The sequence below is a fragment of the Artemia franciscana genome, chromosome 3 (genome assembly GCF_032884065.1).
Source record: "Artemia franciscana chromosome 3, ASM3288406v1, whole genome shotgun sequence".
In the NCBI taxonomy this organism is placed as follows: domain Eukaryota; kingdom Metazoa; phylum Arthropoda; class Branchiopoda; order Anostraca; family Artemiidae; genus Artemia; species Artemia franciscana.
Window position 1 is genome coordinate 8,581,687 of NC_088865.1, and position 18,117 is coordinate 8,599,803.

Consider the following 18,117-nt stretch of genomic DNA (forward strand, 5'->3'; position numbering starts at 1 on the left):
CGCTTTTGACTCTTAAAGGGGAATTAGAACTTCCAATTTTCAAACAAATTGGCCACCTCTAAAGGTTATTTCAAAATTTTTGTTGTCTGTATTTTGGGAAATGACAACATTGGGATTTGACTTCAGACTACCTGAAAAAGGCACTAAAACTTTGGTTACCTTTCGAATGAGACCCCTCTGAAGCATATACGAACACACTTTTTATAAAACTTTATATGCCCCCAGGGCATAACTTATTACTCTTGTCATGAGGGCTGTGGGATGGTTGTCATCCTCAAAGACATAATTTTCGAACAATTTAACTGCACTGAACAAAATTGCTATCTCAAAATTTTGATTGGATAAGCTGGGGGAAATGATGAGTGTAGGGGGGGCTGGTTGTTTTAAAATCAATTGTGACTCTTAAAAACGGGCACTATATCTTCCAATTTTCAACCAAATGAGACTCCTCTAAAGTTTATACAACCATCCCTTCTATAAAAACCTTAAATGCCCCCAGGGCATAACTTACAAATCTTGCCCCAGGGCTGTGGGGTGGTTGTCATCTTCAAAGATATAATGTCTGGACTCTTCAACTACACTGAACAAAATTGCTATCTTAAAATTTTGGATTGGATGTTCTCAGGGTGTAAAAGGACACGTTAAAAAGGACACTATAGCTTCGATTTCAAATCAAATGAGCCCCAGTTGAAGTTTATACTAACAGCCATTTCGTAAAACCTAACCAAGGCACAATTTACAACTCTTGCCCCTGGGCTCTGGGGTGTTGTGTCGATCCTAGAGGCATTGTTATATGTTCTTTGACTATTTTGAACAAAATGGCTATCCCACAATTTCAACCAGATGCGTTTGGTGAAAATAAGGGCTGTTGGGTGGGGGAGGGGTGCTAATTGCCCTCCATCGCTTTTGTCTCTTAAAAAGGAACTATAACTTCCATTTTTCAACCAAATGAGACTCCTCTAAAGTTTCCATCCCTTCCAAAAAAAAACTGAAATACCACCGGGACATAACTTACAACCCTTGCTCCCAGGCTTTTGGGGTTTGTTTCAACCCCAAAAGCCTTATTGCATGATCTTTTACTATTTTGATTTAAATTGCTATCTTAAAATTTCAATTGGATACATTTCAGGACATTATGATGTGTGTCTGTGGGGGAGGGGGTAGCTGCCCTCCAATCACTCTGAATCTTAAAAAGTGCTCTAGAACTTTCTATTACCAATCCAATGAGCCCCTCTGAAGTTTATATGATCACGCTTTCTATAAAAACCTTATATGCCCCCAGGGCATGACTTACAAACCTTGCCCTGAGGGCTGGGGGATAAGTTGTCATCCTCAAAGACATAATTTCCGAACCTTTCAACTACGTTGAACAAAATGGCTGTCTCAAAATTTTTATTCAATGCGTTGGGGAAATAGTAGGCGTGGAAGGGGGTTAGTTGCCCTCCAATCCCTTTTGACTATTTAAAAGGGCACTAGCCCTTTTAACTTTTATTCAAATGCGCCCTTTTCGAAATTTCTACGACAACTCCTTCGATACGAAATGCCATGGTCTAGAAAAAACAATAAAAATGAATAAATAATTCATTGTGCTGCCCATGATGTCGTCTAGCTGTATCTTCCAGATCCTCCGCAATTTTATATATGTGCTCCACTTCACGCCTTCTTAGTTTATATTTTAATGCTTTCCCCACTTGCTTTACATTCCTCTCATTTTCATATAAATCTATCACTCAGATAATTCTTGTACAAGCCCCTTCTGCTCTCTGTTAAACATGTAGCTTTTCACTAATATTCCTAGCTATATTCCTATCTTTCTTCCCCAAGACACTATCAGCAACTTTACAAGTTATTTTCCTAAAATAGTTCCATCCTTCTTCTACGTTGTCAAATTTTAAACTCTCCAGATTGGTATTCAACTGTTCCTGGAAAGTTTCTCAAATTCTCATCCTGAATCTACCAACATCCTAACTTCCCGGAAGACAGTTACTCTTCCGAAATTTCAACTTTAAATTAAACCGTAAACACAACTAGATGGTGATGTTTATTTTTAACATCAATAACAGCACTCCTATATACCATAACTTTCCGGGAGGGAGTTACCCTTCCGAAATTTCAGCTTTAAATTAACCTTAGACATTAGATGGTGATCTTTACTTTTAACATCAATAATGGCACTCCTATACACCCTAGTATCTTGTATTGATCCTCTCTCTCTCCAGTTTACAATAACATAGTCAATAAGGTCTTGTTGTCTTACCATCACGTGAATACTACGTTAATTTATGGGCCATTTAATGACCAAATACTGTATTGTTTATAACTAGATTGTTATACCTACAAAATTGCAGCAGTCTATAGCCATTACTGATTTATTTTCCAACACCAAATTTACCTAGGCTAGGATACCATCGATCCCTATTTTTACTGACCTGGTTGTAAAAATCTACTAATAAATGGGTGTTTTTTATTTGAGCTTGTGATGTTTTGTTGTTGAGGTTCTTTATTGTAATTGAAGCTGTTTTTCTAATGAATATCTGGCTTTTCGAGACACCCAAAAAATACCTCCCATTGTTCTATTATGTACCACTCATAGATACAAACAGGGATAGAACCTAACTCTTGCTTCATCCAGAATTCATCTGAAAGACCAAAAGTTGTATTAGTTGTTTTTCTTGTTATTGAGCAAAGACAAAGATTAAGTAAGAGAAATACTCTGCTAGTTTTCAATGTTCTTATTAAAAAGGCTGTTATCTGGTACAAATGATGGTTGAATAATGACTTTGAATAAATGAAGCTGATGTGAGAGTAGATATGTATATAGGGTATAATTTTCATCCAGACTCCCTCCCCTAGCATTTCAAGAATTTATTGATTTTCTCAAAGTTTTCTATGTTTTGGTAGAATTTGCATGTTTTTTTTTTGATTGTTTTTCCTATTCTTCCTATCCTCACCCCAAAGTCAAACTAGACCTACGTTGCCTGGGCAGCGTGAAGTGTTGCGGCAACCTTTGTCTGGCTTTACCGACGAAAGTGTTGCGAGAGCAACACTTTAGTTTCGTTTCTTCGCTATCGATCAATAATCACACGATCAAAGGCTATTCCTCAGCGTTGAAAAAACAACAACAAAATAATATCGAAAGAAGGGACTAAATTGACTTTGCAGCCACTTGAATTTTATCCTTTTCAATCGTAGACATCGTGACGGATGAAAACTCGGAACAGTATCTTGTATGATCTAGTTGGTATTATAAAGCTATCTATAACTTTTCAGGATCAAAATACCATAGATGACATTCTTTTAATTATTACGAAACTATCTCAGTGTTTTACATTCTTGTTTGTGCTTGTTTCTTCACTATCGGTTACATGATGAAGTTGTCAGTCTATCGAAGTTTTTAAAACGGTATGTTCAAACAAGAACGCAATCAGTTATCAAATGACCAAAGGCTATTCCTCAGCGCTGAAAAAACAACAACTACAAAATAATATCGAAAGAAGGGACTAAATTGACTTTGCAGCCAGTTGAACTTTATCCTTTTCAATCGTAGACATCGTGATGGATGAAAACTTGGAACAATATCTTATATAATCTAGTTGGTATTATAAAGCTATCTGTAACTTTTCAGGATTAAAATACCATAGGTGACACTAGTTATTATGAAACTACCGTATTTTTTTTACGTAATCGTTTGTACCCGTTGTGTAAATACTTAATTCTGTCAGATTTAAAGAGATTGAATACAATAATATAAGGGTTTATAATAATCTTTATTCTTTCCCTGTATCACAGTGTAATAACATGGGTATCGTGCACCATTTGCAATAACAATGTGCACCAATTTGCATAAATTTCTAGCCCAAAGTGAACAGATTCTTACTTACAAGTCCCTCTCCCGTGATAGACATCAAGTTCACCAGAAACAAATAAATCGGTACACGCACTAGCAAAAGTTGAAAACCTCTCATCGCTGAAGATGATTGTAGCCCAACAGCCAATTATTACTTACAAGTCCCCTACATGTCTTACCGCTGGAACCAAATTGGTTTAACCATCAAATACATCAGAAACAAATAATAGGTACGCCGACTAGCAGAAGTGGCAAACCCTCATTGCCGAAGATGATTATGAGCTAACAGCTGTTTACCGCCCAAAGTGAACCGATTCTCACTTATAAGTCCCTTTCCCGTGATAGTCATCAAGTTCACCGGACACAAATAAATGGGTACACCATCTAGCATAGTTGCAAACCCCTCATCGCTGAAGTTGACTGTAGCCTAACAACAGATAATTACTTACAAGTCCCCCATATGTCTTGCCACTAGAACCAATTTATTTTTACCATCAAATACTCTGGAAACAAATAATAGATACACCAACTAGCAAAAGTTGCTAACCCCTCATTGCCGAAGGGGATTATTACCTAACAGCCGACTGTTGCTTACAAGTCCTCTAAATGTCTTATAATTTATATCGGCCTAGATTTCGTTTCTGTGTGTACCTTACTACTGAAGTTGTCAACCCCTTAGAACTTTCAAACTGGTATACCTCATGAAGGAATTTTTGTGCCAAAAAATGGATTTCATATACTTTGATCAGCTCATCAAGATCTATCGGTTGCCGTCGAAAAAAAAAATCCTATCTGTCTTAGTTCAAAAGTTGATTTTTTTTTGTCGTAGGCCAACTTTCTGACGTCACCACTTAGAAAAGAGCAAAGGATGAGCTCCAATTTCTTTAGCAATGAGAGAACTTTTAATGTTTATTAGGCACATCTGATACCATTTCTCTACCGCAATTCTAAGTCCGAAAAACCGAATGATAAACTCAGCTGAAATCACGAACAGAAATGGGTAGAAACAATAGATTGCAGCACTTTCGGACCTGGGGAAAATGCCACATTTTTGCTTCTGTAAATTTTTCTATTTATCACTCAAAGAAGGTAACTGCCGCATATATTTAACACTTATAGATTTGCCTGCTAGAACGGAGCTTTCCATTCAAAAGCAGAAACATGGTTTGATGAAACTAAAGCTTGGCTGCACAACTTCAGATAATTCTCTCTGACATAGGCTATATATCTCCACTTCACTTCGCACACCATAGGCTCTGGCTCGTGGACAAGCAAAACCATCCCTTTCGGCCCCAGGCAAGAGTTCTGCAGAGCTTTCCAAAATGTAATGTCATATTCACCAATCCGGCCTGAGGCCCACACTTTCGTAAAAACCGCACAGCTTAGACCCTTACCAGTTTCCAGGAATGAGCTGAGATCGGCGGCATAGGAAAGAAAAGAACAAAAAAACGGGACAAAACCAAAGTGTTACTCTCGCAACACAATTCTTCTGCACATACCTTTATTAAAGTTTTTTTTTTATTAATTTTATTTTTATTAACTATTAAAATTAATAAATGAATTTTATTAAAACTTTTTTAATAATTATTGGTTATTTCGTTTTTAAATATTCTTTATTTTCTTTTTGTTTAATTTTAATTTTTAATTATTTCGTTTTCCTTTTAGGTAGGCTCCTTGAGCAAAACAAAAGAGGATGGGCTCTGAAGTCAAAGAAGAAAACCAAATTCCTGAGATTTTTGGAATACTAAACTCAGATTTTTCTCAAGTTGTGAACTATGTAGAAGAAAAAAATGATATTATAATTAATGAGTCAACAAATATACTGACTAGGACTAATCAAGAAGAATGTGGGGCAGAAAAGTTAGAAACTGCTGCACCAAACCAGAATGAAGTTACAAAGTTCCTATCTCATGTAACAGATAGTGCCAAATCTGACAGCATTACAGAGCAAATAACAAACTCTTTAAGAGATGGAGAGGCTGCCTTATCAGAAGCTGCTTCACAAAATAATCCTTTGCTGAAGTTGATCAGTTTGATGGAATCAGAGTTAGATGATGATATTAAATCAATTGAAGATGATCTTCAAAAAGTTTCCTGTTATGAAAAACTGGAAAACATTGTAGAAAACATGAAATCAGATGCCCCTTTTAGTCTGTGTGAAAAAGAAATGTCTGCAGGAGTTTTATCCAGTGCTAATATGATGGATGATATTTACATGTTTTTAAAAACTGCAGCTTCAACTGATAAGTTGATTAATGCAAGTGAGGAGCAAGTAAATACCATAAACAGGTAAAGATAATACAAATAGAAATAAAGATAAATTTATTAATTTAAAAATAAAGATAAAAATAAAGATAAATATAAATAAATATAATATAATATATATATATATATATATATATATATATATATATATATATATATATATATATATATATATATATATATATATATATATATATATAATATATATATATATATATATTATATAATATATATATATATATATATATATATATATATATATATATATATATATATATATATATATATATATATATATATATATATATATATATATATATATATATATATATATATATATATATATATATATATATATATATATATATATATATATATATATATATATATATATATATATATATATATATATATATATATATATATATATATATATAGAAAAGTTCTATGGTACGCAACAAAGAGTATTTCGAAATAATACTTAACTTTCTTGACAAACATTATTCATAAAAAAGAAAAGAAAATTTTACTATATGAATTACAGCTGGTGTTTCTGATTGTAAGTAAATTTCCCTGTTGTCTTCCTAAAAATAAATAACAGCTCGAATAGGGATAAATCCTTTTATTAGGCATAAAAAAATATATATATATATACTGGAAATTTCAATCACGTGTACAGAGAGCATCATTAGCAGAAATACTGAACATTTTTGCTGATGATGATCACTGTAAATATGATCAAAATGCTCAGTATATTTTTTGATTGTTTTTTAGCTGTCTAATAAAAGGATTTATCCCTTTTTGAATTGTTATTTATCGTCATAGAAATACAGTGTGGTCTTTGAAATTATCTTCTTCCTAGAAAATTTTTAAAAAAATATTTTGAATACCTATAGAAAGATTACCAATGTCATGTTTTTACAGAAGCATAAATTGGAAACTACTATTGACTTTAAATACAGTGCAGACCAGAGAAACAAATTTTTCGAACTCATTCTTAAGTAGGAACTAACCAATTATTCACTCGTTTGAACATTTTTTTTTTGTCAATAAGAAAACACGAAATCTGGCAGCCAAAAAAACATGACTCATGTCAAAGCCTAGTAGGATGAACTTGGGTCTGTCTGACCTCTTATCGAGTTTTTTCAGCTAAAGTTGCTCCCAAAATTGTTCTGGGCTTGCTGGTACAATAAAATCATTTGACATTGCTCTTGGTCATACTAGTACTATTCTTCTCAATCCAGAAAGTTCACAAATTTTGTTGTTTCTGTGACTTAATGCACCAAAGTAACCTCCATCTTAGGGAGGTTAAACTTACCCCCTAGTCTGGGGTAAATCTGACACCCCAAGGTAAATTCTATGCTTGCAGAGACAAAAATAATGTCACCCTAAGACATGATATGGGACACTTCTATGTACAGAAATATCATGCAAAACAAAATTCTTGTTATTAGTTTTCATGTACCACAATGGAACATAGGTTTTCTGCTTACCATGGAGTAATTCCGACAGAGTTGGTCTCACCCTGTACAAGGAAGAAGTATTTGAAAATGGTATTTTTTCAAATTTGTATTGTAAATACGATAAAACTAACACTATACTTGAAATTAAATAAAAAAAACAAGTTTTTTCAACTGATAGTAAGGAGTGACATCAAAACTTAAAACGCACAGATATTACTTCGTATATGAAAGAGGCTGCTTCCTCATCAACGCTCCGCTCTTTACGCTAAAGTTTGACTCTTTCTCTCAATTCTTCTTTCTAAAACAGTAAAAAACTTTAGCGCAAAGAGCGGGGCGTTGATGAGGAAGCAGCCTCTTTCATATACGAAGTAATATCTGTGCGTTTTAAGTTTTGATGTCACTCCTTACTATCAGTTGAATGTTTTGATTTTGGCTCTCCGCAGAGGAATAATCAAAACGAAATTTGCATATTTTTTTTTTTTGGCTCAATGGCCTTCTCATAATTTTGATCGAATGATTTTGAGAAAAAAAGAGCGGGGGACGAAGCCTAATTGCCCCCCGATTTTTTGGTTAATTAAAAAGGCAACTAGAACTTTTAATTTTTTACGAATCTTTTTATTGGTAAAAGATTTACGTAACTTATAAATTAGCTTACGTAAAGAACTTTTGTATTCTCATGTTTTTATTACATATATGAGGGGATTCGCCCCATCGTCAGTACCTCGCTCTTTACACTAAAGCTTAAATTTTATCCCAATTCATTAAGAATGACCCCCTGAATCACAAAAGCCGTAGAATAAGTAGTTGAAATTACCGAAAATACTTTAGCGTAAAGAGCGAGGTATTAGAAGGAGGTGAGCCCCTCATATGGGTAATAATTTCTGTTTGTTTTAAGTTTTATTGCTGTTCCTTACTTCCAGCTGAAAAAGCTTTTTCACTTTTATTTTTTAATTGTTTTTTTTTTAATAATGCTAGTAAATCCTGCTCTCCCTTCATGGAAATTTTCTTCTCCCATTACAAATTCTCGAAGGAAAGTTCCCCCAGCATGTTCCCCTCTTCTCAACCCCTCCCCCAAACCAAAAAAATCCTCTTGAAAACGCCTGTATACTTCCCAATAACCATTACTATATGTAAGCACAGGTCAAAGTTTGTAACTTGTTGCCCCTCCCACGGGGACTGTGGGGGAGTAAGTCGTCCCCAAAGACATAGTTATAAGGTTTTTCGACTACGCTGAATAAAATGGCTATCTCAGAATTTTGATCCGTTGACTTTGGGAAAATAATTAGCGTGGGAGGGGGCCTAGGGGCCCTCCAATTTTTTTGGTCACTTAAAAAGGGCACTAGAACTTTTTATTTCCGTTAGAATGAGCCCTCTTGCAACATTCTAGGACAACTGGGTCGATACGATCACCCCTGAAAAAAAAAAAAAAAAAAAAAAAAAAAATAAACACGCATCCGTGATCTGCCTTCTGGCAAAAAATGCAAAATTCCACATTTTTGTAGATAGGAGCTCGAAACTTCTACAGTAGGGTTCTCTGATACGCTGAATCTGATGGTGTGATTTTCGTTAAGATTCTATGACTTTTAGGGGGCGTTTCCCCCTATTTTCTAAAATAACGCAAATTTTCTCAGGCTCGTAACTTTTGATGGGTAAGACTAAACTTGATGAAACTTATATATTTAAAACCAGCATTAAAATGCGATTCTTTTGATGTAGCTATTGGTATCAAAATTCCATTTTTTAGAGTTTTGGTTACTATTGAGCCGGGTCGCTCCTTACTACAGTTCGTTACCACGAACTGTTTGATAATAGAAAAAAAATTGTAATTTCAATTAGTATCAGAGAAAAAAGTTTTTTTTTTCAGTTGAAAAAAGGATGAGGGATTCGAGAAAACAATTTCTCGAATTCGAGAATGCTTCTAGTACAGGCTGATGTGCCGAATTTGGACTGAAGGTAGAATGAAGAGACCAGCTCCAGAAAACTCCAGTGGCCCGGCAAAGATGTATTGTTCAGCTTTATCAATTTCATCTTTTTTGGGCCGGTCATATGAATAGTTGGCTATGCTCCCACAGCTAAGATATTTTGTGCAAGCAAGATTTTCGCTAGGAAAATCAAGCATCCTTACAATAAACAAGCCTTGCGATCATGTTTGCTATCATGTGCTACAGCATAGTACTCACTCAGCTGTGTTTTTAGTTTCTTTTCTTGCTCATGTTCATTCTCACTGTCAATAGTATAACAGATGACCATCAGGTCAGTTTTATAACCCATTGAGACTTCAGAGTCTTCACTAGAAAGATCATCTTTCTTTCTCAGTTTTGGCTTTAGTATATTCTCTTTTACTTTCTGTTTTGTGTTCTCAAACTTTTCTTTTTTTCTCTTTCTCTATTTGTTCAAGCCCTTTCAAAGGCTCTACAGACGTGATTACTTTGGCTTCCCGTACAATTCTCTGCCTACCGGATGTACCGAGTGCTGAGGCATCAAGAGAAGGGGACTGAGTCCAAGAGAATTTCTACAAATAATTTCGGATTTTTCTTTTGGTTGTTTCAAAACTATGAAGTTTTTAATCCTTTATCAGATTTTTATCAGTTTTGCCATCATTAACCCTGAACTACAACCAGCAAAACTAAATAGTGAAATTTGGCAATGTTTTTGTCTGGAAAAATTCAAACATTAGCAATCTGTTGATACCCAAAGACAACTACGCCTTCAAGGAAAAGCTACATCTTCTTAAGTTCCATTATGGAGTTGATTGCATGACGTTTTCTTTTTATCTGTTTAAAAAGATGTTTACAAAAAAATGGAGTGTCCAAAGAAAATCAAAAAGCCATAAGCTGAAGAGAAATAAAGTCAAATAGTTCATGGTAACGAACTTTAAGTAAGGACTAACCCAGCTCAATAGTAACCAAAAATCTAAAGAACGGAATTTTGATACCAGTAGATATATCAAAAGAATCGGCTTTTTACGCTGATTTCAAATACAAATGTCTTACCATCAAAGGCTACGAGCCTGAGAAAATTTTCCTGATTTTCAAAAAAGGGAAACATCACCTAAAAGTTAAGTAGTTTTACTGAAAATCACACCATCAGATTTTTCACATCAGAGAACCTTAGCCTACTGTATAGGTTTCAAGCTCATATCTGCAAAAATATGGAATTTTGTATATTTTTCCATTTTTTTTTCAAAAGTGACTGTATCGACCCAGTGGTCCTAGAATATTGGGAGAGGGCTTATTTGTACGGAAATTAATAGTTCTGATGTCCTTTCTACGTGACCAAAAAATTGTTGGGTTATTAGGCCCCCTCCCCCGCACTTTTTCCCAAAATCGTCCGATCAAAATTTTAAGAGTCATTTTGTTCATCATAGTTTAAATGCTCAAAAACTATGCCTTTAGTTATAATATGATCACCCCCACAGCCTCAGGGGAAAGGTCTTTTAAGTTGTAAAATGTGTCCATTGTTTACACATATTATTTGTTATTGGGATGTATGCATGAATTTTCGGGTGGGGGGGGCGATTTTGTTAGATGGGGGTTTTTCCACGGGGGAATTTTCCATGGAGAGGGAAGTTTCCAGGGAGTGAACTTGACAGGAAAAATTATACACTGGGAGAATTTGTCAGAATTCTTATAAAAAATTCTTTTTATATGTCTTGCTTTCTCTTTTCCGTCTAAATTTTAGAGCGCGGAGTGGTTAAAATTAGTTGTCCGGGGTAAATTTCCACTGGGATTGAATTTTCTGGAGAATATTTCCACGGGAGGGGGGTTTCTCCATGGAGGTGGAGCCAGATTTCCTGGTATTATATAAAAAACGATCAGAAATTTAATAAATACAATTTTTTCAACTGAAAGTAAGGAGCAACATTGAAACTTAGAACGAACAGAAATTACTACGTATAAAAAGGGGTTGCCCCCTCCTCAATACCTCGCTCTTTACGTTAAAGTTTGAATTTTGTCCCAATTCTTTAAGAATTACACCTGAAACACAAGGGCTGTTTAATTCGAACAATAATACACTTTTTTAAAAGTAATAAAAAACTTTTTATTACCGTAAAGAGCGAGGTGTTGAGTAGGGGGTAACCCACTTTATGTACGTAATAATTTCTGTTCGTTTTAAGTTTTAATGTTGCTCCTTACTTTCAGTTGAAAAAATGTGTTTTTTTAATAATATAATAATTCAGACTTGAAAATTAACAGAAATTTTTGTTAATGAAATACAAAATGAACAGGAATTAAAATGAGTAATCACATCAAATTTAAAGATGACAGATACTATTATAGATGAATAGATTAATCCTAGATTGAACAGGATTTAGAGTGAGTAATCAAGTCAAACTTAAAATGAATAAGAGCAGGACTACCATCCTCTTTTAAAGGCTAGCCTTTTAAAGCTAACCTGCAACAATCTTTCTAAAGGCTAGAGGATCATAGTACTTTTCGAAAACGAGCTTATATTTTGAGTAGTGCGTTTTTTTTGTCATAAAATCAATGACAACACAGGGAGAAAGAATGTTGGAAGGCTAATGAAAGTTTACAAATCAGAGTGACGCTACCCACTTTCAACCCCCTCTAAATGGCTTCGGTATCTTTACGTATTATTGAAAATAATATGTATTTTGAACATACTAATTTTTATTTTTCAAATGATCAACAACAAAATCACCATGATAACCGAGCTTACTGGAAAAAAATGCTTTTAATTAAAATGCTTTATTTTATTTATTTATTTATTTTAAATTTTAATTTAATTTATTTATTTTTAATTTAATTTATTTATTTATTTTATTTATTTATTTATATTTATTTTTTTTATTTATTTTTATTTTATTAAAAATGCTTTATTTAATAAATAATTATACTAAATCCTGGAAGTTTGATTAATTTAGACTTTTAATGTCGTAAAAGACTATATGTATTTATTAAATAATATAATAGGGAAGTTCTAAAAATATATTTTGTTTTCAGTAAAGTGTAAATGATGCTTGAACCTTAAGAATTCCTGGGGAGTGGTAGACTTTTTCCTTGCTTTAAATAATTTCAGTTCTTTTAAAGATTGCTTGATTGTCAATTTTAATTTCTCTCCGTTTTAGTATTGACTTATCCAAAGTAGAATGATCATTTCAGCCCATCTAAAGTCCGTTCATTTGTTCATCTTAATATGGCTCTTTATTTTTCTTTTAAAGACTTCTTTTCCGTAAAACGTATTTTTAAAATGACAATAATTTATGTTCGCTTTTAATTGTTGTAGTTTCATTATTGGTCAATATTAAGAATATTTGCAAAGGTTTTACAGTTTTTTAATTAAGAATTTAAACGTTGGATTTAAATTTTAAATTTTGGACAAAGTTTGAATTTTCAGTCTTAATTTTTCTGCCAACTGTAGTAATTTTACTATAGAATTTACTATAGTAGTTATAGTGAATTTACGAAGGCAATTTTACTATACTAAATAATATTAAAGTAAATTTACTATAGGATTTTGTGTTCATTGAGAGGGGGACTCTTATTTATATGAATTGAGAATTGGCTTAATTTTGTGTCTTCTATGGGGGGGGGGGGGGTTGAAGCCATTCTGACCCCCATCCTGTAGCTTCGCTTGAATATACACATATCTTAATCCACCATTTTATTAAAAGTCTTTTATTGTGTACTTTATGTTACTGTTTGCTTGCTTAAGTAAATGCATCTCAAGGTTATACATTAAAAATGATTCTGTTTTGTTTCATTATAATAGAAGACAGGATGTCAAAAATCAAAAAAAATAAATTTGCTACCTTAATTTTTATCCTGATTGGCTCTCTTGTTGCCCTAAAATTTGAGGGATCAACATGGCCTGAAATTTGAAGGAGATTAGTATACAAAATTAATTTTTTGTCCTAAGAATCGGTAGCGCCAACTTTTTCAAAATTTGTTGTTTTTAAGATATTCATGGTTTATTACCCGGAAAGGTTTTCGCCAGTTTGAGAATTCGCCAACGTTTGATCCATCTTCAGGTGTGACAAATCAATTCAATCTTCTTTTTCTTCAGAATGTCTGTTTTCCTTCTAGGTTTGTTTGGCCTAGTATATGTGCTAGGACAGTAGCTAGTTGATCCAAGACCAAGAAATGTTGGCCTATTTTGGGTGTCACAAGTCAAAACAGTTAATTTCTCTGTAGTTTTTGTCTTCAATGATCCCTTTGTGTCTATCTACATGCTCTGTTGGACTTCTGTTAGTAAAGGGCTACAATCTAGTCATGCACACGCGTCAGAAGGCCTAGATGGATCTCAGTTAAATTTAATGAGGATTAGAAGCTACGGTTCTTCTCAGACCTTTGAGAGGCCTTCTGCTCTGATAGGCATAATTGTATGTGTTGCTCCACAACAATGGCCCAGAAGATTTTCATGGGAATTTGGCATGGAGGTCTAGTTTTCTGTATTTTCGTACATTTATTGTGCGCTATTGTGGATTATTAGTGTTAAAATCAAAATAAAAAAATAAAAATTGGCCCAGTTTCAGGTGTCACATTGGTTTCAAATTTTTTTTCGACGAAGGGGTCCACCTGACTAAAAAACTAATGTATTTCATTTTCAAGCTGTACAGAATAGTCAAAAACATTAGAAATCAAGTCAATGGACAGAGCAAAAATATCATGAGTTCTACCATTTTTGGGTGAACTTTTTTCTGCACCTTGATCCATAGCTTGTGGATAGGAAAAAAAAATGTTTGTTCTCCTTCTGACAAAGAACTATTTAGGACACAAAAATATGTTGTCATTCTTATCCCTTTTCTTTAACATAATATTTAAATTCCTCTTATTCTCCCCTAATAATATGGATTTGGATCTGATCCCCCCAGTCATTCTTGTGATGTTACAGATAGACAATTTGATAACTTTGGTTAATACACTGTCTTTTCGTTTACCTCACTACTTTATTGTAAACAGATTCAATGTTCCCCTGGGCTAAAGGTCACAAAACTTCAGGATGGATTTGAGACACACTTTTTGTCCCCTCACTACAAATTCTTCCCTCTGAACACAAAATACGAATCCCCCTGCCTCCTCCCCCTCCTCAAACGCTAAAAAATTTTAAGTTTGATCTTTACTTGTTGTTCCTAAGATGTTGCGGATATGCAATTTTGTTCAACTCAATCCCCCAAGCTCTCCTTAGAGAATGCAGGCATTATATTTTGATAACTCTGATAGACTAGAATTCTTTTTGTTGCATATTGCTTCATCACTGGGATACATCAGGGGTAGGTCTAGAGCAAAATCTTGGGGGGGGGGGCAATGTGACAAGGGTGCCAAAAAGCAAAATTTTGGGAGGTTCCAATAATTGACAATTTATTTGTAAAAAAAGAGTGAAAATAGAAAAATACAAGGAATGAGGGTGCCATAAACAATCTTGAGAGGGGACGGGGTTCCTCCGCTCTCCTGGATCTGCAAATGGGATATATTCTAGTCCAACAGGGCTCATAATGCCAAAATTCTAAATAGATTGAAGACCAACATATTTAGAGCATTCCTCTATGCCTCCCTCCTCCAAGTCGAGATTCGAGATCCACTTACCCCTCCCCCACTCAAACAATCCCTAAAATTTGAAACTTGAACCCAAAACTGTTCCCAGGATATTGGGGATGCGCCGTTTCGATCCCTTGGCAACGCATAGTTTTTTTTTATTATTATTGTTTTGCCACTTAACTCTGAATAGATAATAGTTCCTTTAGGCCTTATATTCACCATACCTACTTGGGTCAGAGGAAAAAAAATTGTCCCCTCACCTCAAGTCGAAATTTGAGGTCTACTTGGTGCGCTTAATACTTCCTGGGAGTTTCAGTTTGATGTTCCAAGCCATCCCCGAGGTTTAGCAGATACGCCATTTTGGTAAAGTGGCAATACATGGTGTCTGTTGATTCACCTTGCTACTTAATTAGGTTTAGAATTTAAGTTACATAGGAGTCCCTTTTTATTTTCCCACTAATATTCAAACATGACAGCTTGTTCTCCCAAAACTTTCTCTTAACAGAGGGTAACTTACATAATGGAAGGCCATTGCCTCATGGGCTCTAGATGGATATTGATCCTGGTAGCATTCTTATTAGACCTTTTGATGTTTCTGAAACAAATTTATTATCTTAAAATTTTGATCCAATATTATGGGGACCAGCTGGAAGGAAGGAGCAGAGTCTTTATTGGCTTACGTATTTTACCTAAAAGTTATTGTTGTCAATAAACATATTCTATTACTTTTTTAAGTAATCGCTAATGCCCTTGTTATGCCTTTACATTCCAATGGATCGATTCGACCTTTTTGATAGATTGGATGCGGGATTTGATTCAAACTTTTTAAGTTCCTTAATGAACAAATATTGTCTTGACCCAACCTGTTTAGTATTTACAGCCATTATTTCTTTAGTTTATGCCCAATTGGACCTCTGTGAGGAAAGGCCGTATTCATGAGGGGAAGGGCCCCATACATGAGAAGAGCTAATTATGTCTTGGTTAAATTTGATAAGGATTAAATGCTAAGATTCTTGTTGCGTCTTCGGAAGGATCTAGTCTGATGACATAGTCGTATGTTTTGCTCCATGACAGTGGTCCATAGGGCTGTGGAGTCGGTTAAGTTCTAATTGACTCTCGCTCCGACTTCGCCTCCAGACATTTTTAATATACCGACTCTTACTCCAACTCCATTTAGCAAAAATTTACTAAAACTCCGACTCCACAGCCCTGGTGGTCCAGCAATTTTCCATGGACCTTGGCGAAAACACGTGGAGGTTTAGTTCTATGTTCTTCAAAACACTTATTTTGTGCCACTACTGATTATTAATGATAAAATGGAGCTGAGCTTCATTGGATGAAAATCTTTATTGGGATGATATTTTCTTACTATTCTCTTTTTATTTTTAGATTAATTGAGGATGATCCATTTGTATTTTTTGACCGCCTACAAAGTATGCTTTTTGAGCTTGGAATTGAACAACGAGTTAAAATTCTTAATGAAGTACAGCCCGGCGAAGAGTTTGTAATGCGTAAGTATTTTTGTGTGTGTGTATTTATTGTCTATTTTATTTCTATTTATTTTTCTTTTTCGTAATGAAGACTAAAAGGTTGACAAGAGTAGGAAAGAGTTGAATGAAAAAAAAAAAAAAATCCAAGCTGACATGGTCCTTGACAAGTGCAGTTTTGGAGCTAGGATGGTTTAGCTTTGCTTCCTATTTTAAAATAGTGGAGAGTAATAATATGTCTATGTCTGTTTTCGCTTTGTTTAAATATAGGAGGCAATAAGTCCCCTAAATTTTGAGAAACTTCTTTTTTCGCATTTTCATTAAAAAAACACTCTATCTTACCCCCCCCCCCATTAGATCTAGAAACAGACCTTATTTAATATCTTCATTTTAAAGAAATCTTTTCTCCCTCACTCTTGCTTCCTTTCTCCCTTTTTTTCTTTCTCTTTTATCTTCATTTAAAAATTTTTTCTCTCTCTCCCTCTCTCTCTTTCTCTCTTTCTCTATTGTAGGAATAACTGATCAAGAAATAGGTCGTTTTATTTCTATTACCTATCAATTAGGCCATAGCAAAGAGGGTCAATGCTCTAATACATTTTCACAAAGCCCAACCTTGGGATAGTTATGCTTGAAATTGGTAAATCTTAGGATTTAGTATGCATTAGGGAGGGGGAGGGGGGCTTCGATTTCGAGGGTTTTGCTTAACACATTAGTTGGTTAGCAATTTTATGAGCTCTGTTTTTTGCTCAGGCCTGTATAAATGTAAATGAAAATAAGACGAACGTAAACTCGCCCAAGTTGGACAATTGGTAGCTGGTTTTCAGATGTTTTTTTTTTTCACATATACCCTTAAATGTCTTTCCTAGAAGATAGAAGTCTTTGCTTAAAAGAAAAGGTTCGAATTTCCACAATTTATTACATTTTGACCGTGAAAAACGTGGAAAATAATCCTCTTTTCTTCACTTACTGTAGGTGTACAAATTAATCTGATTTCTGACTTATCTTAAAGGGTTACTCAGAAGCTTCTATCACATGGTGACATTTGGGGAGAAACTAAAGCCACACATTAGGTCACTTGAATCAAAATTTATGCGTGAGATTGACACTTCATGGGATTTGGTTCCAAAGTATTTCTTCTTCAAGTGTATCTACTCTGAAGTTCGGATACGAGTCCTAATTATGCCAAGCATAACTGATGTAAGTATTAGTATACCCATGTTGTATATTGTCACACATGTACTGACCCTGTAATGGGAGAGGGGGAATTGTTCCCAATTAAAAATAAATTGACTGAGTAACTAGAAAATTTAATTGTTCTTGCATTATAAAATTGGTGTAGTTTTACTATTATCCTATGCAATCTTGAAACTAAAATATTTATGTTGCTATAAATTTTATTTTCATTTTTTTTCTTTGATGTGAAGCTGGAACAACAAAATATCAAAAAGGAATCACTCAAGTTTTGTCAAGAAAATGTAATGAAAGTTTATTTTTGGACCTCAATCAATCAATCAATTTATTAAAAATAAAAGAAAAACTTTTACAAAAGTAAAGCG

General features: G+C 34.2%; 1 protein-coding gene across 3 annotated transcripts in view; it reads left to right on the forward strand.

Moving 5' to 3' along the window:
• Positions 1–18,117, forward strand: part of LOC136024841 (uncharacterized) — a 112,568-nt gene that overhangs the window by 10,503 nt on the left and 83,948 nt on the right. For all 3 annotated transcript variants that reach the window (XM_065700332.1, XM_065700334.1, XM_065700333.1), the window contains exons 2-4: positions 5,513–6,136; positions 16,464–16,585; positions 17,571–17,758. In XM_065700332.1, the coding sequence (XP_065556404.1) occupies positions 5,541–6,136; positions 16,464–16,585; positions 17,571–17,758 (906 nt within the window). In that variant the 5' untranslated portion in view covers positions 5,513–5,540. The remainder of the gene's footprint in view (positions 1–5,512; positions 6,137–16,463; positions 16,586–17,570; positions 17,759–18,117) is intronic.